We start from the raw sequence: 24,726 nt of genomic DNA on the forward strand, positions 1-24,726 counted from the left end.
TATATATTTTTTTTTAATTAATAAATTACAAATAATAATATAGTGGTTATATTGGATTACGACATTAATTCGAGTGTTAAGCCAAAGCAAACAATAGCATACCACATTATTCAATCTATCATTAAGTATTTAATTCCCCCATTGATATTTTCAATTTTAGTAAAGCCATATATAAACAGGGATAAAATGAAGCCTATTAAGGTTCGCGCTGGTCAACCCGTTAAGTTTGATGTCGATGTCAAGGGAGAACCGGCGCCTTCTTTAACATGGTTCTTAAAAGAAACCGAGCTAACGCCTACGGGTCAAGTACGTCTAGAAAACATAGATTACAATAGCAAACTTACATTGCTTGATACGAATCGCAAGCAAAGTGGCCAGTATAAGTTACGTGCTGAAAATATAAATGGCGTTGACGAAGCTGAAGTTGAAGTTATTATATTAGATAAGCCTTCAAAGCCTGAAGGACCGATTGAAGTCTCGGACATTCATAAAGAAGGGTGCAAGCTTAAATGGAAGAAACCTAAAGATGATGGAGGTATACCTATTACTGGCTATGTAATAGAAAAAATGGATACCGCCACTGGTAAATGGGTTCCTGCTGGTTCCGTAGATCCAGAAAAATATGATATTGAGATAAAGGGCTTGGATCCAAATCATCGCTACCAATTTAGAGTGAAGGCAGTCAACGAGGAGGGTGAATCAGAACCTCTTGAAACTGAATCGGCTATTACTGCCAAGAATCCATTCGACGTGTCTGCTCCCCCTGGTCTCCCTGAGCTTGAAGATTGGGATGAGCATCATGTCAAACTAAAATGGGAACCACCCATTCGGGATGGGGGCTCTCCTATTACCAACTATATAATCGAAGTAATGGATAAAGATTCAGGGGAATTTGTGAAGGCAGTTGAAACTGATAGTCCAGTTTGTAAAGGCGTCGTAAAGAAACTTGAAGAAGGACAGCAATACAAATTTAGAGTTCGAGCCGTAAACAAGGCCGGTCCATCGGACCCATCCGAACAAACGAATTGGCATGTGGCCAAACCTCGATTCCGTAAGTTGCCTACAAAAATCTTTTTTGAGTTCCTAACATTAAAATATATACTTTTTAGTGAAACCCCATATTGATCGAATGAATTTAAAACCCGTGATTGTAAAAACTGGTTTATCAATTAGCTTGGATATTAACATACGAGGAGAGCCAGCTCCAAAAGTTGAATGGTTCTTCAATAAATTATCTGTTACAAGCGACGAACATAGTGTAAAAATTGATAATGTTGATTACAATACGAAATTCTTTGTTATGCGTGCACAGAGATCTCAAAGTGGAAAATACACAATCAAAGCAACAAACGAAGTTGGTGAAGACGAAGCAGAACTGGAAGTCACAGTTTTGGGCAAGCCAGGAAAACCAAAAGGTCCACTGCAAGTCAATGATATAACAAAACACAGCTGCAAGCTTAAGTGGGAAAAACCAGATGATGATGGTGGTTCACCCATCGACTACTACGAAATTGAAAAACTTGATCCTCACACGGGTCAGTGGTTACCATGTGGAAAGAGTACCGAGCCGGAGGCCAAGGTAATTGGTCTTCATGAAGGAAAGGCATATAAATTCCGAGTAAGGGCGGTAAACAAGGAAGGAGAATCTGAGGACTTGGAAACCGAAAAGCCAATTATAGCGAAAAATCCATTTGATGAACCAGATAGACCAGGGAAACCTGAACCAACTAATTGGGATAAAGATTTTGTCGACTTAGCCTGGGACCCGCCGAAAAACGATGGTGGCGCACCAATCCAAAAATATATTATTCAAATGCGAGATAAGTCTGGACGCGCATGGGTGGACTCTGCAACCGTGCCTGGGGATAAGTGTAATGGTACCGTAACTGGCGTAGAAGAGGGCCATGAATACGAGTTCCGTATTGTTGCTGTTAATAAGGCGGGACCTAGTGATCCAAGCGATGTTTCAAAATCTGTGATAGCGAAACCTCGTTTTCTTAAACCTCACATTGATCGCAAGAACCTACAAAAGAAAATTATGCGCAGCGGTCAAATGCTTCATATTGACGCCTTAATAAAGGCGGAACCTCCAGCAAAAATAACATGGACTTACAACGAAACAGAAATTAAAACTTCAGATCACATAAAAATTGAAAACGAGGACTATAAAACGACATTCATTATGCCAAAAGTGAAACGCGCTGATCGAGGCATTTACATCGTCACTGCCAAAAACGACTCAGGTTCCGACACCGTAGAAGTTGAGCTGGAAGTACTGTGCAAGCCAAGTAAACCGAAAGGCCCTCTAGCTGTTTCTAATGTAACGGCCGAGACCTTACACTTGAAATGGGAAAAGCCCGAAGATGATGGCGGTGACCCTGTTGAACAATATTTAGTTGAACGCATGGATACGGAAACAGGTCGATGGGTACCTGTACTTACAACTAAAACACCTGAAGCCGATGTTACAGGTCTTACGGAAGGAAAGGAATATCTATTTAGAGTAAAAGCAGTCAATTCCGAAGGCGAATCAGAGCCTTTGGTGACCGATATTCCAACAAAGGCCAAAAATCCTTTTGATGCGGCCGACACCCCAGGTAAGCCGCAAATTGTTGATTGGTCAGATAACCACTGTGATCTAAAGTGGAGGGCACCCGAAGACGATGGGGGGGCATCCATTACTGGCTATGTTGTAGAAAGGAAGGATCCCAATACAGGAAAGTGGCAAAAGGCACTTGAAACAAGTACACCTGACTGTAAGGCACGCGTAAATGACTTAATCGCAGGCAACAAATATCAGTTCAGAATAAAGGCTGTCAACAAGGCAGGAAAGAGCAAACCGTCCGAGCCGTCCGACCAGATGACCGCAAAGGACCGATTTGCTCCACCCAAAATTGATAGAACAAACATTAAGGACATAACCATCACGGCTGGACAACACATTCGATTCGACATTAAGGTCTCTGGAGAGCCTCCGGCTACAAAAGTATGGCTTCACAACAAAGCACGACTGGAAAATGACGATAGTAACTACAATATTGATATGGAATCATATCGCACAAAACTGGCCGTGCCAATTTCAAAGCGATTCCATTCAGGAAAATATACTCTTAAGGCAGAGAATGAATCTGGACGGGATGAGGCTTCATTTGAAGTCATAGTCTTAGATAAACCGGGCCCCCCAGAGGGTCCTTTACGAGTCACAGATGTGCACAAAGAAGGGTGCAAGCTGAAATGGAACGCTCCCTTGGACGATGGAGGTTTGCCAATCGACCATTATATTATTGAGAAAATGGACGTTGAGAGTGGGCGTTGGTTGCCATCTGGACGCTTTAAAGAATCTTTTGCCGAGTTGAACAATTTGGAGCCTAGTCATGAGTACAAATTTCGAGTGCTTGCCGTAAATACTGAAGGTGAATCTGAACCATTAACTGGAGAACAGTCTGTTATTGCCAAGAATCCTTTTGATGAGCCCGGAAAGCCCGGAACTCCGGAAGCAGTCGACTGGGACAAAGATCACGTCGATTTAGTTTGGAGGCCACCAATTAACGACGGTGGATCGCCTATCACTGGCTATGTAGTTGAAAAACGTGAGAAAGGTACTGACAAGTGGATAAAGGGAACAGAAGTTGCTATCCCTTGCCTTGGCGAGGAGTGCAAAGCCACTGTGCCAACCCTAAATGAAAATTGTGAATACGAATTCCGAGTCAAAGCAATTAATGCTGCTGGGCCTGGTGAACCATCTGACGCAAGCAAACCTATCATTACGAAGCCAAGAAAGTGTAAGTCTATACAGAGCAATATAAATTACAACCATGTCCGTCATCTTTTACGCGATTCCTTTTTAGACTATCAGCATTTTTTGGTTTCCCCAGTAGCAGATGCGAATAAAAAAAGGTTCAATATTTGCTTATGCCATAAAATCACTAGAAAACTCAGCATAAAACATATATTTTTAAATTAAGTAATAAAAATTTTAAACTTATAAGAATCGGTCAACTTATGATACAGTTTAGTCTGGAGCTTATACCCGGTACTCGTTTAGGAAAAGGATATACTAGAAATGTTGAAATGTATGCAACAGGTAGAAGGACCGTTTCCGACGCCCAAAACTCCACTTCCATGATTTTAAACATTATTTTATTTTTTCTTGTTTCATTCCCCATTATCTATTGTTAAGCCAGAAGAATTATGAAATTTCGCGTTGTCAAAAATAATTTCATCATGGTAAATTTATATAAATGTAAATTTAATTTAAATAATGTTTTTATTTTATACTTTTATAATAAAATAGTGGCCCCCAAAATTGACCGCAAAAATATTCGTACCTATAACTTCAAGTCTGGAGAGCCGATATTTTTGGACATCAATATCAGTGGAGAGCCCTCACCGGATGTTAATTGGAATCAAAACAACAAGTCTGTTCAAACAACATCATTTAGTCATATTGAGAATATTCCGTATAACACTAAATATATAAATAACAACCCCGAACGGAAAGATACGGGAATCTACAAGATCTCAGCGCATAACCTATACGGTCAGGATCAAGTCGAGTTTCAGATTAATATTATTAGTAAGTTAACAACTATTGTAATGTTTAAAAAAACAGGATACATTTTCCTTTTGTTTAATTAGCGAAACCCGGCAAACCTGAAGGTCCATTAGAAGTATCAGAAGTACACAAGGATGGTTGTAAGCTGAAATGGAAAAAACCCAAGGACGATGGAGGTGAACCAGTTGAAAGCTATTTGGTTGAAAAATTCGACCCAGATACGGGTATTTGGTTACCTGTTGGCAGGTCTGACGTACCTGAGTACAACGTTGATGGCTTAGTCCCAGGTCATGATTACAAGTTCCGTGTAAAAGCTATAAACAAGGAAGGGGAATCGGAGCCACTGGAAACCTTGGGGTCAATAATTGCCAAGGATCCATTTAGTAAGTTCAAAAATTAAAGAAATATAAAACTTTATAAGACATTCTTATATTTGCTTAGGCGTTCCATCAAAGCCCGGAATTCCAGAACCTACCGATTGGACTGCAAATAAGGTAGAACTTGTTTGGCCAGAACCAGCAAGTGATGGTGGATCGCCGATACAAGGCTATATAGTTGAGGTAAAAGACAAATACAGCCCTCTTTGGGAAAAGGCTTTGGAAACCAGCTCCCCAACTCCAACTGCAACGGTTCAAGGTCTTATTGAAGGAAATGAATACCAGTTCCGAGTAGTTGCCTTGAATAAGGGTGGCCTATCGGAGCCTTCGGACCCAAGCAAAATATTTACAGCTAAGCCGCGTTATCTTGCTCCCAAGATAGACCGTAGAAATCTACGTAATATTACTCTGTCATCCGGAACCGCTCTTAAATTAGATGCAAATATAACAGGCGAACCCGCTCCAAAAGTAGAGTGGAAACTTTCCAATTATCATTTGCAATCAGGAAAAAATGTTACAATCGAAACTCCTGACTACTATACAAAATTAGTTATTAGACCAACCCAGCGAAGTGATTCTGGAGAATATTTGGTCACGGCCACTAATACTTCTGGAAAAGATAGTGTGCTTGTAAATGTAATTATCACAGATAAACCCTCACCTCCTAATGGACCACTTCAAATATCCGATGTGCATAAAGAGGGTTGCCACCTTAAATGGAAACGTCCGAGCGATGATGGGGGTACGCCAATTGAATATTTCCAAATTGACAAGTTAGAGCCCGAAACTGGGTGCTGGGTTCCGTCTTGTCGATCTATAGAACCTCAAGTTGATGTTACAGGTCTTACTCCTGGAAATGAATATAAGTTCCGAGTATCAGCTGTAAATGCCGAAGGTGAATCACAGCCCTTGGTAGGCGATGAATCTATTGTTGCAAGAAATCCTTTCGATGAACCTGGTAAGCCCGAGAACCTTAGAGCAACTGATTGGGATAAGGATCACGTGGACTTGGCGTGGACCCCACCTCTAATTGATGGCGGATCACCAATTTCTTGCTATATCATCGAAAAGCAGGATAAATTTGGAAAGTGGGAGCGGGCCCTTGACGTTCCTGCTGATCAATGCAAAGCGACTATTCCAGATCTTGTCGAGGGCCAAACCTACGAGTTCCGAGTTTCCGCGGTCAACGCAGCTGGGACTGGAGACCCATCTGATGCTACACCGCCAATAATTGCCAAAGCTCGCAATAAACCACCTATTATAGATAGATCCAGTCTAGTAGAAGTTCGTATTAAAGCTGGACAGTCTTTTACATTTGATTGTAAGGTATCTGGGGAGCCAGCGCCTAAGACGAAATGGCTGCTTAAGAAAAAGGAAGTTTATTCAAAAGACAATGTTAAGGTGACTAGTGTTGACTACAATACCAAACTAAAAGTAAATAGTGCAACCAGATCTGATTCCGGTATATACACAGTGTTTGCAGAAAACGCAAACGGAGAAGACAGTGCAGATGTTAAAGTAACTGTCATTGACAAACCTGCACCGCCAAACGGCCCGCTTAAGGTTGATGAAATAAATTCCGAGTCTTGTACTCTGCACTGGAATCCACCAGACGACGATGGAGGACAACCAATAGATAACTATGTCGTTGAAAAATTAGATGAAGCAACAGGACGTTGGATACCTGCCGGGCAGACTGACGGGCCAGTCACCGCACTTAAAGTCAAGGGCCTTACCCCTGGTCATAAATACAAATTCCGAGTACGTGCCAAAAATCGTCAGGGAACATCAGAACCACTTACAACAACACAAGCCATTATTGCGAAAAATCCATTCGATGAACCTACAAAACCAGGAACTCCAACCATAAAAGACTTTGACAAAGAATTTGTTGATCTGGAATGGACTAGACCAGAAGCTGATGGGGGATCTCCAATCACCGGATATGTAGTTGAGAAGCGCGACAAATTTTCCCCTGATTGGGAAAAATGCGCTGAAATCAGTGATGACATCACCAATGCTCACGTTCCTGACTTGATTGAAGGCCTTAAATATGAATTCCGCGTCAGAGCAGTAAACAAGGCCGGTCCAGGCTTACCAAGTGATGCAACTGAAACACATGTGGCTCGCTCCAAAAACACACCTCCAAAAATAGATCGAAACTTCATGTCTGATATTAAAATTAAAGCTGGAAATGTATTTGAATTTGATGTACCAGTAACTGGGGAGCCTTTGCCAAGCAAAGATTGGACTCACGAAGGCAATATGATCATAAACACAGACCGAGTAAAAATTTCCAATTTTGATGACCGCACTAAGATAAGAATACTTGATGCAAAGCGATCCGACACAGGCGTCTATACATTAACAGCACGTAACATAAACGGTACAGATAGGCACACTGTAAAAGTTACAATCCTGGATGCTCCAAGTGTGCCGGAAGGCCCAATACGTAATGGTGATGTTAGCAAAAACTCTATAGTACTTCGATGGCGGCCACCCAAGGATGATGGTGGCTCAGAGATTACTCATTATATTGTGGAAAAAATGGATAATGAGGCCATGCGCTGGGTGCCCGTTGGTGATTGCACTGATACCGAAATCAGAGCGGATAATCTAATTGAAAATCATGATTATAGTTTTAGGGTAAGGGCTGTTAATAAGCAAGGGCAATCACAACCACTCACAACTTCTCAGCCTATAACAGCAAAAGATCCTTATACACACCCAGATAAGCCTGGCCAACCGCAAGCTACAGATTGGGGTAAAAATTTTGTGGACTTGGAGTGGTGCGCTCCAAAGAGAGATGGGGGAGCACCCATTTCTTCGTATATTATAGAAAAAAGACCAAAGTTTGGTCAATGGGAACGGGCTGTTGTTGTGGCAGGCGATGATTGCAAGGCCCATGTACCGGAACTTACAAATGGTGGAGAATACGAGTTTCGGGTGATTGCCGTCAATCGGGGAGGTCCTAGTGAACCATCTGATCCGTCTAGCACCATTATATGCAAGCCACGTTTCCTTGCTCCATTCTTTGACAAGTCCCTTTTAAACGATATTACGGTCCATGCTGGAAAGCGATTAGGATGGACATTACCAATCGAGGCGTCTCCAAAACCATCCATCACATGGCTATATAATGGAAAGGAAATCGGTTCAAATTCACGAGGCGAGTCCGTTCTTTTCCAAAACGAATTAACTTTTGAAATTTTATCCTCACTTAGAAGCGACGAAGGTCGTTATACTTTAATATTACAAAATGAGCATGGATCATTTGATGCGTCTGCTCATGCAACTGTATTGGATCGACCATCGCCACCCAAAGGTCCTCTGGATATAACAAAGATAACAAGGGATGGCTGCCACCTAACCTGGAATGTTCCGGATGATGACGGTGGTTCACCTATATTGCATTATATTCTCGAAAAAATGGACTTATCCCGAAGCACGTGGTCCGATGCTGGCATGAGCACACATATAGTCCATGATGTCACTCGCCTTGTCCACCGCAAGGAGTATTTGTTCCGCGTTAAAGCAGTCAATGCAATTGGGGAATCCGATCCCTTAGAAGCAGTAAATAGTATAATTGCTAAGAACGAATTTGACGAGCCTGATGCGCCTGGAAAACCAGTTATTACTGATTGGGATCGTGACCATATAGACATGCAATGGGCTGTCCCAAAAAGTGACGGGGGAGCTCCAATTAGTGAATACATCATACAGAAAAAGGAAAAGGGCAGCCCTTACTGGACTAATGTACGACATGTTCCATCAAATAAGAACACAACCACAGTTCCAGAACTAACTGAGGGTCAAGAGTATGAATTTAGAGTTATTGCTGTTAATCAAGCAGGCCAATCTGAACCCTCAGAGCCGTCTGATATGATTATGGCAAAGCCGCGCTATCTGCCACCAAAAATAATAACTCCACTAAATGAAGTACGCATTAAATGTGGGCTCATATTTCACACAGATATACATTTTATCGGTGAGCCAGCACCAGAAGCGACGTGGACACTTAATAATAATCAGCTATTGTCGAATGACAGATCGACAATTACATCTATCGGTCACCACTCTGTAGTACATACTGTTAACTGTCAAAGGTCTGACTCTGGAATCTACCACTTATTACTACGCAATAGTTCTGGAATCGATGAAGGCAGCTTCGAACTTGTAGTACTCGACCGCCCGGGGCCGCCAGAGGGTCCAATGGAATATGAAGAAATAACTGCGAACTCTGTGACTATATCATGGAAACCACCAAAAGATAATGGGGGATCTGAAATATCTTCTTATATTATCGAAAAGCGTGATCTTACCCATGGCGGGGGTTGGGTACCAGCAGTAAATTATGTTAGTGCAAAATACAACCATGCCCTGGTTCCCAGACTGCTGGAAGGAACAATGTACGAGCTTAGAGTTATGGCCGAAAACCTACAAGGACGCTCCGATCCACTTACTTCCGACAAACCGGTGGTTGCAAAATCTCAGTACACGGTGCCGGGAGCTCCTGGGAAGCCAGAACTAACTGATAGCGATAAGAATCATATTACAATTAAATGGAAGCAACCAATTAGTAATGGAGGATCCCCCATTATTGGTTACGACATTGAACGTCGCGACGTAAACACAGGACGATGGATAAAGATAAATGGACAACCAGTACCTACAGCTGAATACCAAGACGACAGAGTAACATCGAACCATCAATATCAATACAGAATATCGGCGGTTAATGCTGCCGGCAACGGGAAGACTTCCGAACCTTCGGCCATATTCAATGCTCGACCACTGCGTGAAAAGCCAAGATTTTATTTTGATGGCTTAGTAGGAAAGCGCATTAAAGTTCGTGCAGGTGAACCTGTAAATTTAAATATTCCCATATCTGGGGCACCTACTCCGACAATTGAATGGAAGCGAGGGGATCTGAAATTAGAGGAAGGAAAACGAATATCTTATGAGACTAACTCGGAGCGTACTCTATTTCGCATTGATGATTCAAACAGACGGGACTCTGGAAAATACACTGTTACCGCTGCTAATGAGTTTGGTAAGGATACAGCTGACATTGAAGTTATTGTCGTAGATAAGCCATCGCCACCTGAAGGACCTTTGAGTTATACGGAGACAGCCCCAGATCACATTTCGTTGCATTGGTATTCGCCCAAGGACGATGGTGGCAGCGAAATAACGGGATACATAATCGAGTTCACTGAGTTTGGTGTAGATGATTGGAGGCCAGTGCCGGGCGCTTGTCCCAACACCAACTTTACAGTAAAGAATCTAGTAGAGGGAAAGAAATATGTTTTTCGTATTAGAGCTGAAAATATCTACGGAGCTTCCGAAGCTCTCGAAGGTAAGCCGGTGTTGGCTAAATCGCCTTTTGATCCACCCGGGGCACCATCTCAGCCAACAATTGCTGCATATACACCGAACTCAGCTAATTTGGAGTGGCATCCTCCAGACGATTGTGGTGGTAAGCCTATTACGGGGTACATCGTAGAGCGACGCGAACGCGGGGGTGAGTGGATTAAGTGCAACAATTACCCAACACCGAATACATCATATACAGTATCCAATCTTCGGGATGGAGCTCGTTATGAGTTCCGGGTGCTCGCAGTAAATGAGGCTGGGCCTGGCCACCCGTCAAAGCCTTCTGATCCAATGACTGCTGAACATCAGCGCTATCGTCCAGATCCGCCGGAGCCACCAAAACCAGATCGTATTACCAGGAATGGGGTCACATTATCATGGCGCCCGCCTCGGACCGATGGAAAGTCCAGAATCAAAGGGTATTATGTCGAAATGCGTCCCAAAAACGGAAAGGATTGGAAAACTGTTAACGATATACCTATTAATTCCACTGTATACACAGTACCAAGCCTTAAGGGAGGAGAAGAGTATTCATTCCGTGTTATTGCTGAAAACGAAGTTGGTCGTTCAGATCCATCTAAGCCATCGCAGCCCATCACAATTGAGGAGCAACCAAATAAGCCTTGCATGGATCTCGGAAAGGTCCGAGATATAGTGTGTAGGGCTGGTGATGATTTTAGCATTCACGTACCCTATCTAGCTTTCCCCAAGCCCAACGCATTTTGGTATTCTAATGACAATATGCTGGATGACAATAATCGTGTGCACAAACATTTGACTGATGATGCAGCATCTGTTGTGGTAAAAAACTCGAAACGCGGCGACTCAGGGCAATATAGGCTCCAATTAAAGAATACGTCAGGATTCGATACGGCTACCATTAATGTTAGGGTTCTGGATAGACCATCTCCACCGACACGCCTACGAGCTGATGAGTTTTCTGGAGATTCTCTAACATTGTATTGGAATCCACCAAACGATGACGGTGGTTCCGCTATTCAAAATTATATTATTGAAAAAAAAGAAGCTCGATCGTCCACATGGTCTAAAGTCAGCAGCTTTTGCACAGTTCCGTTTGTTAGAATTCGAAATCTTGCACTCAATAAAGAGTACAATTTCCGTGTGATAGCTGAAAATAAATATGGTCAATCCGATCCCGCCAATACATCTGAACCTATACTTGCAAGGCATCCCTTTGATATTCCCAATGCTCCCGGTATTCCCCATGGTATTGACTCGACAGAAGATAGTATAACAATAGCGTGGACGAAGCCTAAACATGATGGTGGATCTCCCATAACCGGATATATCATTGAAAAACGCTTATTGAGTGATGATAAATGGACCAAGGCAGTTCATGCACTTTGTCCAGACCTTTCTTGTAAAATTCCAAATCTTATTGAAAATGCTGAATACGAATTTAGGGTAGCCGCAGTAAATGCAGCCGGGCAGTCGGCCTATAGCGGTTCCAGCGACCTCATCTTTTGCCGCCGACCACCTCATGCGCCAAAGATTACTTCAGATTTGTCAATTAGGGATATGACAGTAATTGCAGGAGATGAATTCCGTATAACAGTACCTTATCACGCCAGTCCTCGCCCAACTGCATCGTGGATTTTGAATGGTGTAGAAGTAATTCCCAGCGAACGTATTAAATTTGATTCTAACGATTATGCTTCAATTTATTACAATAAATCAGCTAAACGAGATGAGACTGGATCGTACACCATTACACTTACCAATAACAAAGGTTCAGATACTGCATCATGCCACGTCACGGTGGTAGATAGGCCATTACCCCCTCAGGGTCCACTTAATGCCTACGACATTACCCCCGACACTTGCACCCTGGCCTGGAAGACGCCTTTGGATGATGGAGGTTCACCGATTACAAATTATGTCGTTGAAAAACTGGATAACAGTGGTTCATGGGTAAAGATTAGCAGTTTTGTTCGTAACACTCACTACGATGTCATGGGCTTGGAACCTCAATACAAATATAACTTCCGCGTAAGAGCAGAAAACCAATATGGTTTGTCTGATCCATTGGATATTATTGAACCTATTGTTGCCAAACATCAATTTACAGTCCCAGATGAGCCTGGTCAGCCAAAGGTTATAGACTGGGACTCTGGAAATGTCACTTTGATTTGGACCCGACCATTAAGTGATGGAGGGTCCCGCATACAAGGCTATCAAATTGAATATCGAGATATTTTAAACGATTCGTCTTGGAATACGTATGACTATATCATAAAGGACAATAAGTATCAACTTTACAACTTAATCAACGGCAGTGAATACGAATTCCGTATAAAGGCTAAGAACGCTGCAGGCTTAAGTAAGCCATCTTCACCATCTCTTAGATTTAAGCTGAAAGGAAAATTCAGCGTGCCATCACCTCCTGGAGCCCCACAAGTAACCAGAGTCGGCAAAAACTATGTCGACCTAAAGTGGGAGAAACCCTTAAGAGATGGTGGCTCCCGCATTACGGGTTACATTATTGAACGAAGGGACATCGGTGGAGCCGTATGGGTAAAGTGTAATGATTACAATGTTTTGGATACCGAATACACCGTTATGAACCTCATCGAGATGGGTGATTACGAATTCCGAATATATGCTGTCAATTCCGCTGGACGTTCAGAACCAAGCTTATGTACTATGCCAATCAAGGTTTGCGAGGTACTAGGTGGGGAGAAACCTGATTGGATTACACGACTGCAAGACAAGGTAGCACCCTTTGGCAAGGATTACACTTTACAATGCGCCGCCTCAGGTAAGCCAAGTCCAACCGCAAGGTGGCTTCGCAATGGAAAAGAAATTCAAATGAGTGGGGGCCGAATGACATGCGACAGTAAAGATGGGGTCTTCCGACTGCACATATCTAATGTGCAAACTGGAGACGATGGTGACTACACATGTGAGGCAATGAATTCTCTCGGATTTGTTAACACATCAGGTTATCTAAAAATTGGATCACCACCAATTATTAACAGATGTCCAAACGAACTAAAATTGCCAGAAGGAGATAATTCAAAGATCAAGATTTTCTACTCTGGCGACCAGCCACTAACTGTGATATTAAAGAAAAATAATGAAGTCATATCTGACAGTAATGACGATTCGCATGTTAAGGTAAACATATTTGACGACTATGTAGCGATTTACATTCGTAACATTGTAAAAAGTGATGGTGGTACATATCAAATAGAATTCACGAATGAATCTGGTAGTGCCACAGGGCAGTTTGATGTACACATTACTGGCATGCCTTCAGTGCCCACTGGACCTATGGGTATCTCTTACATTAACAAAAACTCCTGTACGTTAAACTGGCGTCCCCCTTCCTACGATGGTGGTCTTAAAGTTAGTCACTACGTCGTCGAGAGAAAAGATGTGTCATCTCCACACTGGATAACTGTTTCTAGTACCTGCAAGGATACCGCCTTCAATGTACAAGGTCTTATTGAGAACCAAGAATACATTTTCCGAGTGATGGCGGTAAATGAGAACGGAATGGGTCCACCACTAGAGGGCTTAAATCCAATTCGAGCCAAAGACCCAATTGACCCACCATCGCCACCGGGCAGTCCTCAAATTACTGAGATCGGAGGAGACTTTGTGCATTTGGAATGGGGAAAACCGGAATCGGATGGCGGTGCTCACATTCAAGGCTATTGGATCGATAAGCGTGAAGTAGGCAGCAACACATGGCAGCGTGTAAACACTACCATCTGTGCTGCCAATCAAATAAACTGTATCAATCTCATTGAAGGTCGACAGTACGAGTTTCGAATTTTTGCCCAGAATGTTGCAGGTCTTTCAAAAGAATCATCCGCTTCCCAAGCAGTCAAGATAATAGATCCACAGGCGGCTTCGCCTCCATTGATTGTGAAACCGCTACGCGATGCCAATTGCATTCAAAACCACAATGCCCAATTCACATGCACAATAAATGGCGTTCCTAAGCCAACGATAACTTGGTATAAAGGAGCTCGCGAAATCAGTAACGGCGCCCGATATCACATGTACTCAGAAGGGGACAATCACTTCCTAAATATTAATGACGTATTCGGCGAAGACGCTGATGAATATGTTTGTCGCGCTGTAAACAAGGCTGGAGCAAAATCAACACGCGCCGCACTGGCCATTATGAGTAAGTAAATAAATATACATATTGCGCGTTTTTGGTATACTAAATATTTTGAATATTTGAAAACTTCTTAGCTGCTCCAAAATTAAACGTTCCTCCAAGATTTAGAGACACTGCTTACTTCGATAAGGGTGAAAATGTTGTAATCAAAATTCCCTTTACTGGTTTCCCAAAACCACGTATACACTGGGTTAGGGACGGCGAGAATATTGAATCCGGTGGTCATTACACTGTGGAGGTTAAAGAAAGACATGCCGTTCTTATCATTCGTGATGGATCGCACTTGGACTCAGGACCTTATAGGATAACAGCGGAGAATGAACTTGGTTCGGATACAGCTATAATACAAGTGCAAATTAGTGATCGTCCTGATCCCCCACGATTCCCTTTAATTGAAAGTATTGGCACAGATTCGTTGTCTCTTAGTTGGAAAGCACCTGTATGGGACGGTTGCAGCGACATAACGAATTACTACGTAGAGCGGCGGGAGCACCCATTATCTTCGTGGATACGAGTCGGAAATACTAGGTTTACGTCTATGGCAGTCAGCGGCTTGACTCCAGGAAAAGAGTACGATTTCCGCATATTTGCTGATAATGTATATGGACGTTCTGATGCTTCAGACACAAGTACTCTTATCAAGACTAAGGAGTCTGTTAGAAAGAAGCCGATTGAACGCAAATGGGAAGTTGATGCAAATGGACGGAAACTGCGCGGAAAAGCAGATGGACCAGTTAAAGACTACGATTCATATGTGTTTGATATCTACTCCAAATTCGTTCCGCAACCCGTGGAAATATCCCAGCAAAGTGTATATGATAGGTATGATATTCTTGAGGAAATCGGAACAGGCGCATTTGGAGTAGTACATCGCTGTCGTGAGAGAAGCACAGGAAATATTTTTGCGGCCAAGTTCATTCCAGTATCACACACAGTTGAGAAAGACTTGATACGTCGTGAAATAGATATAATGAATCAACTGCACCATCAGAAGCTTATCAACTTACACGATGCTTTCGAAGACGACGATGAAATGATCCTAATACTGGAATTGTAAGCAACACCCAAAATATACTTATAATATTATTATTATTGTTACTTGAATATTATTACTTATCTTATTTTAGCTTATCTGGTGGTGAATTATTTGAACGCATTACTGCTGAAGGTTACGTAATGACGGAAGCTGAAGTTATAAACTATATGAGGCAAATTTGCGAAGGCATCAGACATATGCATGAACAAAATATTATCCATTTGGACATAAAACCAGAGAATATAATGTGTCAAACTCGTTCTAGCACAAATGTTAAACTTATTGACTTTGGACTAGCGACGCGCCTCGATCCAAATGAAGTTGTTAAAATAACAACAGGCACGGCTGAGTTCGCTGCACCGGAGATCGTCAACAGAGAGCCAGTCGGCTTTTACACAGATATGTGGGCTACTGGAGTACTATCATATGTTCTGTAAGTTTTCATGTTTTTTTTTTTTTAATTTACTATATAAAAATATACATGCAAGGTTTCTATGTCCTGTGGGCGATTTTATTTTAAAATTGGTAAAATATATATATTTGCAAACAAACTTGCGCTGCGTATATATCTCCGAATGTCTTATCTCAACTTACGGACAGAAAAATACAGCCAGATCGACTTGGCTTATGATCCTAATCAAGAATATATATACTTTACACACAACTTTTCAACAAATCTAGTATACCCTTCTAGTCTACGAGTAAATTGTATAGTTCTAATTCCGTATACTTCTTTGCTTAGAGGCAAAATTTGAGTTTTAACAGCGCAAATGTCAAGTACCATAACCTTAAACACATTCTAGTTAACTGTAATTCGCTTCCCTGCATAGAACAGTTCCCTTTCAATCAAAACCCTTTCAACCAATATCCGCACCGGCTAACCCACCGAACGATAACATCTACAAAATTATAACTTTTTTGCTAAAGTATAACCTAATTCATAAAATATAGAACTATATTTAGTTCTCGCTCTGTATAAACCACTTTCACCCTAGAAAAGCGGAAGGCCATTGCTGCTAATGCTCCTATTTCTTTTTTTCCTTATAATTTTATACTTTATGTTAGCTTTAAATAGATCAAAACATCTTTCAAAAGTGTGGGCGTGCCTTCCTTCTACCTGTTACATAATTTTCAACGAATCTAGTATACCATTTTACTCTACGACGGGTATAATTATTATATAATATATATCATTCTCCTGTTCTAGAATGTTTATATGGCAGCTGCAGAATATAGACAATCTTTTGGATTTAATTTGTACACCCCCATACTCGTCACTCGTAAAGTAAAAGGGTTTTTGGGATTTGTTATAAATTCCCATCAGGTAAAAGAAAGGTTTTCGATATATACCGTATATATAATCTTGGTCCGGTCAACCACCAGAGTCACTATGGCCATTTTCGGCTGTCTGTCAGTCCGTATGAACTCTTAGACCTCGTGAACTATATGACCTAAGACATAAAGGTGATACCTACGCAGCGAAAGTTTGTTTACGTTACCAAGCCCACTTGTACCTTGTATAAAATCTGTCTTGCTTGGTGTATTAAAAACCCATAAAAAGTTAACTAATAGTTCTTTGGAAAATGGATGCTTAAGCATTTAATGTCACTTGCTTTGCTCCCTGCGGAATACCACATTCCATGTACTTTCATTATCTGAGTTACGGGTACATAAGAGTCGCGGCATCAACTAGAGAAACGTTTTAAGAGCTCTAAGTAGTATCCAGATGCATTGTTATAGGTTCGAGCCAGCTTAATACAACAAAATTCAAAAATCTATTATTTTAGGTTAAGCGGATTATCACCCTTTGCTGGTGATAATGATGTTCAAACTCTCAAAAACGTAAAGGCTTGCGATTGGGACTTCGACGTAGAATCCTTTAAGTACATTTCTGAAGAAGCTAAAGATTTTATAAGAAAATTGCTCGTTAGAAACAAAGAAAAGCGTATGACTGCTCACGAATGTCTTCTGCATCCTTGGTTGACTGGTGACCATAGTGCTATGAAACAGGAAATCAACCGTGATCGTTATCTAGCCTATCGAGAAAAATTGAGAAGAAAATATGAAGACTTCGAGAGGTACCCGTTGCCAATTGGCCGGCTTTCTGAATACTCATCTCTAAGAAAATTGCTGATGGAGAAATACAAGATCCATGATGCTGTTTTTGATAGGCGTCAAGCAGCGCCGCGTTTTGTAATTCGACCATCTTCCCAATTTTGCTATGAGGGCCAAAGCGTAAAGTTCTACTGCAGATGTATTGCAATAGCAACACCTACCCTCACTTGGTCACATAATAATATCGAGTTGCGACAGAGTGTCAAGTTTATGAAACGATACGCTGGAGATGATTACTACTTCATCATTAACCGAGTTAAGTTGGACGATCGAGGAGAATATATTATTCGCGCAGAAAATCACTACGGCTCTAGAGAAGAAGTCGTTTTCCTAAATGTTCAGCCCTTACCAAAAGAACAGCCGAGGTACCGAACGGAATCAACTCCGGTGCGCAGACGTGAACCCTTGCCGTACACATTCTGGCAAGAAGAGTCCGAGACGGCGCCCAGTTTCACATTCCTTTTGCGGCCACGCGTCATGCAAGCCCGCGATACATGCAAACTACTGTGTTGTTTAAGTGGCAAGCCAGTACCTAATGTAAGGTGGTACAAGGACGGTCGAGAACTTAGCAAATACGAGTATGCGATGACTCACTCTGATGGAGTTGTCACCATGGAAATAATTGACTGCAAGCCATCCGATTCAGGAAAATACAGCTGTAAGGCAACAAACTGTCACGGAACAGACGAAACAGATTGTGTTGTGATTGTTGAAGGTAAATTTTGTAAATTACATATCTTAAGAATTTTGTCTTATAATGCTTTACTGGTAGATGGATTTAAATTTATTTATTTTAAACGGATATATATAAAACAACGCATTAAAGCATTGTATAACGTTGACTATATAATAATATTAATCAGTAAATTAATTATCTTCAGAATTTGGCCTCATAATGCTTTACTGAAAGGGTCTCAATTCATTTATTTTTTCACCGATTTTAAAAAAAGACATTAAAAACTTACTGAAATGTAAGTATCCAGCAAAGTATTAACTTATCTTCCGAATGTTGTATTATATTTATACGACGTATACAGCAATGGAATTTAAGACACTTTTGGATAATCCTTTTCTAAGTATGATGTTTTTAAATTTCGCTTGGATTTAATTAAAATATATATTAATTTTCTTTGGTGGTTGCGAGCACTTTAAGTTGCGTTTTAGGATTCAAGATTAATTACTAGTATAAAATCGTTATTCATCTTTTAACACATTTTTTGATTAAAATCTAGAATCGACTTAAGGTTAAATTTTAAGACGTATGAATATTATAAACAGGCGTGTCTGTCTACATGTATATTTATGGGTTCGTACTGTTTTCTATAATACATTTTTAAATTCAATTTCCCAGGAGAATGGGTTACGCCTGAGCAGGCTCAACTCGCCCACAATTTTCTTTACTCAGGAGGTAAATGATAATAATGAAACAAATCCAAACTAGAAATACATATTTATCGCCAGCATGCTTCTTTATATACTTAAAATATACACTCACTCAATCAAACGTTCTAAAAAAAGTGAAGGGATAATTAATTCGACGACAAAAATTGTATAACCGTTATTATTTTCTTTAATTTTGCGCTGACGTTCACGGGTACACATCCTGTTATACCAAAATTATACTGTAATATAAAAGAATAACATTGGAGGTTCCCAAAAAATTTAGTTCATAATACTTTCGCATGATAATACCTAAAACGGCAATAAACTGCATTTTTGAAACCCAAGAACCAGGAAATTTTATATCAATTTATACATCATAATCAATCATATTTTTTTGGACCCATCAATGTAATTTAATAAAGGTCTTACTTTGTAACACAGTTATATGAGTGATTTTAAACGACTCCCAAACGATTTGCTTGACCACGATTTAACCCAAATTGGAACGTAATGCGATGCTATTTTGGTACTACATTTATTTGGACTATATTTAGACTTTTAGGCGTTCGAGTAAAGAGAAGGTGTTATACGGAACAAAGCATATTGTTTATTATAAAAATTTGTCGATCTAAAACAAAATATTAACACACCGTTTTCCCAAATCATGAAAACTGTAGTTACAGTACATTCTTTTAAACATTAAAATTTTGAAATGAATTGTCTCTGCTTAACTAAACAGATAGGAAATACATAGAGCAGCCAATTAAGCCAGCTCCCCTCCCAATAGTGACATCCCGGCAGTTTGCATCATCTTCAGTCCAAAACACATCTGAACCACAGGTAAGTAAAAAAAAATCGTATGCTATTTTTTGTATTTATTATTCTGTTATAGTGTGACAAAGCGAATGTATCCAACTCAACCTCATCAGGCATTTCAAACAAGAAAAAGTATGCATCAAATAGTTTACAGGCCCCCGGAAGCCCGTCAAGATCACGAAGCGCTACCAAAGAGCTTATACGTACGTATTTATTAAAACTTATTGATAAAAGACTTCGTATTCATATATATGTCGTCTTAGTTCCCCCAGATGATTCATTAATGTGCAAGCCGGAATTCACGAAGCCCCTTCACGATTTAACAATTCGCGATGGAGAACAGTTGATATTAACTTGCCATGTAAAAGGAGATCCGGAGCCTCAAATCTCTTGGTCGAAAAATGGAAAGTCCCTATCGTCTTCTGATATTATGGACTTAAGGTATAAAAATGGTATTGCAACTTTAACCATCAACGAAGTGTTTCCTGAAGACGAGGGAGTGATCACTTGTACGGCCACAAATTCTATTCGAGCCGTGGAAACTAAATGCAAACTAACAATACAGCGTAAGTAGATAATTATTAAATAAATACTTTACCAATTGATCCGGGGAATACAAGCCCGTTTTCTGATTTACCTTCTTTGTTTATCCTCGTTTACTAACGATTATAATGATTAAGTAAATACTTTTGTTTTGTATTTCGTGTAAATTTATAAATTTCGTGTTCTTATCTAAAATTCTACTTCACTTTTTAAATTTCTGTGGTTTCTAAACATATAAATAAAAATCAATTTTCTTTTCAAGCCCTGGATAAAAACTTAACCAAGCGAAAAGTGAATGCCGGCGATAACGCGCCGAAAATAGTTAGTCACTTGGAGTCGAGATTTGTTAGGGATGGCGATGCAGTGAATCTGGCTTGTCGCATAATTGGAGCTCAACATTTCGATGTCGTGTGGCTGCATAATAACAAAGAGATAAAGCCGAGCAAGGATTTCCAATACACCAACGAGGCCAATATATATAGATTACAAATTGCAGAGATATTTCCAGAAGATGGCGGCACCTACACATGCGAGGCCTTCAATGATGTAGGCGAATCATTCAGTACCTGCACAATAAATGTAACAGTGCCAGGAGACGAAAGTAAGCAGCCGGCCTTTGTTAAGTTTCCCACGTCTGTTTCGATACTTGAGGGAGAGGGTACCACATTTGAATGCGAAATAGATTCTGAGCTCCTAAATTTGGTTTGGTTGAAAGATGGCAAACCCATTGACGAAACACTTCCACGTTACTCATTTACAAAGGATGGCCACCGATACTCTTTTGCAGTGGCAAAGTGTAATATGGACGATGTCGGTCAATACCAAGCTAAAGCGGTATCTAAGAAGGCCGAAAGTATATGTGCGTTCTCGATGAACGTTCACACAGCCGAATCCTAAGCTACTTCGGATAGAAATTACATTGTTAGAAAAAAGATAAAAACAGCACATATATGGTATATACATATATATACATATGTCAAAATTTGACTGCTCATCAAAAGTCACATTCATCATTCAAATATCTATACATAGGCGTTTATGTATATACATAAGTATATGTAAAGTTTATGCATTTCAACCAAATCGTCCATAATTCTGCAACATTATATGTTTACTCACAAATCATAATTCACGCATTATACGTAGAAATACTTTTAATCAAAAAAATAATATGTAAGAGAAATTTATTGTAATAGAAAACCTTCATATTTTGATGAACTCACAGGTACTGATCGAAAATAACGAGACCTTCGCTACTTGAGTGACTTCTGGCATCCTCAACAATAAGATCTAAACCTCATTAGCCATTCAAGTAGTTGAAACCTCTACTTCTCGGACAGAATTCTGTATGACTTACGAAACATAAAGACAAATGTACGCGGGCTCTATTTGACATAAAAATAAATGTAAAATTCATTACACAAATTTAAAGTTATAATTATTTCATTTGGTTTCCGCGTTATCTACAAGGTGTATTTATCAATAATTTGAATTCCTTACCTGCGTTGGAAAGGACATGGCCAAATCGACTAGGCTGTTGAACTTGCTTATTGATATATTTCACTGTACAGGAAGCGTTTTCTTGTTACACACTTTTACTCTACCAAGCTAGATGTCGTACATGTTTATTTTCACATTATTCTCAACAGACGTCATGGCTCCTGGCAGAAAGTTTGACACACCTCCCCACCTGACAATGGGAAGTAATAAAAACACAAAAATTGATTAAATGTGTTAGTCTAGTTTTCTTGATTTCTACATCCCATTGTTATTTCATTCTAACGTTTTTCTAACACAATAGCTTCCTATTAATTGAACATGAAATAAGGATTTTTTAATCCGCATTCAATTTAATATTGTAATAAGTGGGAGTGCCTTAAACATTTTGTACCTGGCTTTTATAGATTACGTCTGACCTTTTTAATAAACATCTTAAACCTCTATCAAATAAAAAATTTGGACAAATTCGGCTTCACGCATTCAAAAAAGCATGAAACCTTAAAATCAAAAATTATTTTAATGAGAGACAATTGGAGATTTTTCTTACTGACTTAAATTTGTTATTCTCTTTATTGCCCATGGTAAAGTCAATTAAACGGGATACCTTCATAATACTATTCAAGTGAATAGTAACAACTAAAGTTCTTGGAGTAACATATCATCGTTATCAACTGTATAATTACAAGCGATTACGTCATCCAGTCAAAAACTGACCAAATACCTACCAAAAATGGTTACCACCACACAAAGGAGCACCAAACAAAGAGACAGGACGGTGCTGGAGGCATTTGCAGGACTTGCGCAACTGAACTAAGGGACACATTAAGACGGACCGGAATTGACTCAGTGATTAACTTAACTTTCGTCAAAGGATCGATGTATTGGCATACTAAAAGGAGTGTTAGAGAGAAGTACATTACCAACGACTACTTGACAATCATCTACGAACTGGGACGTTAAGACAGGCTCGAGTCCATCCAGCTGTTCAGAGTAGGACGATGTACAAATCGAACTCTATGTCCACGTATACTGAACTGTTTGTACCACCGGTGAGTTGAGTTGAACTTATGACAGACAGTTCAGTGAAGACTCATCTGAAGTTTACGTGTAATTCCAGCATACAAGTTAGAATGATCCATAACCTACATAAAGGCCCAGCCAACTGGTGAATCTCGGAGATTGAAACGGCTAGTCTCTACTCTAGTCGTCGCCACCGACGCAAAGAATTGCAGGCTCCTTTGCCGAGAGGCAAAAAGAATACAGTGTCCACAGGAAAGCCCTCAAGCGTGTCATCCGGGAGAGCAAGCAAAAATGCTTCCTGGACATATGGGGACTCAGCTAATCGTGACCCTTCGGTTAGCGGTAGGTAGTCAAAAAGACGAACATGACGCCTATGTCTTTCGACCCGAAAAAATTGCTCAATAAAGGCACCAAATGGAAAGGAGCCACCAAGGCTACAAGGCCACAGCCTGGACATTGGGAACGTTTTCAATTCACCGCAATGGGTCCGAATCCTGGTCGAGCTATACGGTTTTGGTAAAAACATTAAATTTTCTTTATTGTAACACACACATTTATTAAAACGTACATCAACCAACTTAATGACTACAATACGTTGAGTTAAAAAAATGAGAGGCCTCTGGTCTGACCTTTCAATGAGATGTTCCACGGTTGCGACTCGCCGTACAAGCCATAAATTCTTTACCAAAAGCGTAACCGGTACATTAAAACACTGCAGATCTAAAGTTAACACGCTCCCTACTCCCATTATTCTGCTAAGATTTATTCCTCAAAATATTATAGAGAATGTGGTTCGCAAGCTTATCGGTTTCCGGGTTTCCTTGTCTTGATATGACCGTAGAGAATCAAGAATCAGGATTCCCTTCTTGGGTAAACCCTTGGCAATTATTGTCCATAACCTCAGTTGGGCCCTTCTGTAGCAAGGACATTGAAACTTGAACAGACATGAGTCTGCGTGTGCTCTTCCGCGGGTGGATGAGTTTCGAGACCCCACGGACGATGGGGTCCCCAGAATTAGAACTTTGTTCCCAGGTCGTCGAAGAGCTTTTTGAAGTCGTCAGTAGAGCATTGAAAATATGGTGGACAATAGATGCACGCAATGGCTATTTCAACAAGGTTTTGGATTTAATTCAAGTACCGCCATTTAAGACAAGACAATAGTTTGAAGTACGACCTGGAGCAAGTGTTGGTTGGGCTACGTTAATAATTGTGATAATTTTGAGACAAGGCGTATCATGGACACCATCATTTGGAATGGCTGAATGATCGATAGTCTTTCCTTGGATTGGTCATTGAACATTTGCTGGGATGTGGCACTTTTGCGTGGACTTGCAATATGCTAAAAACAAAAAAACGATAAAACCTTAATAGGTGGCTGTGTGGTTTTCGCAACAGTTAACACGTTAAACATCCCTTACACATCCAAGCCTTGTTTCAGACCACATCTAATATGGGCATATGGGGAATATTTTGGCAACAATTTTTGGTGTTTTTAAATGCTTGGCACCGATATATATCAACGTTTTTTAAGGGACTTCAACTTGAAACTCGTTGCCGACAAAGTGTTTTAATATCGTGGACTTCCTTGCTATTAGCTGACGGTAACAATTCAACAACTACTAGGTTGGCGAACTTGGTTTTGTGGAAGCGGCTTCTAGGTCTAGGTCTATTAACAAATTGCACCGTCTGGCCATTCAAGGTAAGACTCTTTCTTAACAGCAAAGGAATGAATCAGAAGGCATAATGGAGACAACGTTTTTCTGATGATATTTTAGGGAGCATTGCTGTTGGTATTATGGCTGATAGTTCCTTTCAAACTCTCACAACGAAGAATTAAGTGCCTGACTCA

The 24,726-nt window shown here is 40.4% G+C and overlaps 1 protein-coding gene across 8 annotated transcripts in view; it reads left to right on the forward strand.

Annotated features, from left to right (window-relative positions):
- Positions 1-21,788, forward strand: part of LOC6619481 (twitchin) — a 49,868-nt gene extending 28,080 nt beyond the window's left edge. For 6 of the 8 annotated variants that reach the window (XM_002043660.2, XM_032724067.1, XM_032724068.1 and 3 more), the window contains 13 exons: positions 161-1,051; positions 1,110-3,782; positions 4,295-4,576; positions 4,639-4,938; positions 4,997-14,467; positions 14,539-15,517; positions 15,592-15,933; positions 17,288-18,330; positions 18,967-19,023; positions 19,738-19,838; positions 19,891-20,017; positions 20,078-20,380; positions 20,620-21,788. In XM_002043660.2, the coding sequence (XP_002043696.2) occupies positions 161-1,051; positions 1,110-3,782; positions 4,295-4,576; positions 4,639-4,938; positions 4,997-14,467; positions 14,539-15,517; positions 15,592-15,933; positions 17,288-18,330; positions 18,967-19,023; positions 19,738-19,838; positions 19,891-20,017; positions 20,078-20,380; positions 20,620-21,254 (17,204 nt within the window). In that variant the 3' untranslated portion in view covers positions 21,255-21,788. The remainder of the gene's footprint in view (positions 1-160; positions 1,052-1,109; positions 3,783-4,294; positions 4,577-4,638; positions 4,939-4,996; positions 14,468-14,538; positions 15,518-15,591; positions 15,934-17,287; positions 18,331-18,966; positions 19,024-19,737; positions 19,839-19,890; positions 20,018-20,077; positions 20,381-20,619) is intronic. The other 2 variants (XM_032724065.1, XM_032724070.1) reach the window with 1 other exon arrangement.
- Positions 21,789-24,726: the final 2,938 nt, after the last annotated feature.

This window comes from Drosophila sechellia, chromosome 4, assembly GCF_004382195.2.
Source record: "Drosophila sechellia strain sech25 chromosome 4, ASM438219v1, whole genome shotgun sequence".
NCBI classification, from domain to species: domain Eukaryota; kingdom Metazoa; phylum Arthropoda; class Insecta; order Diptera; family Drosophilidae; genus Drosophila; species Drosophila sechellia.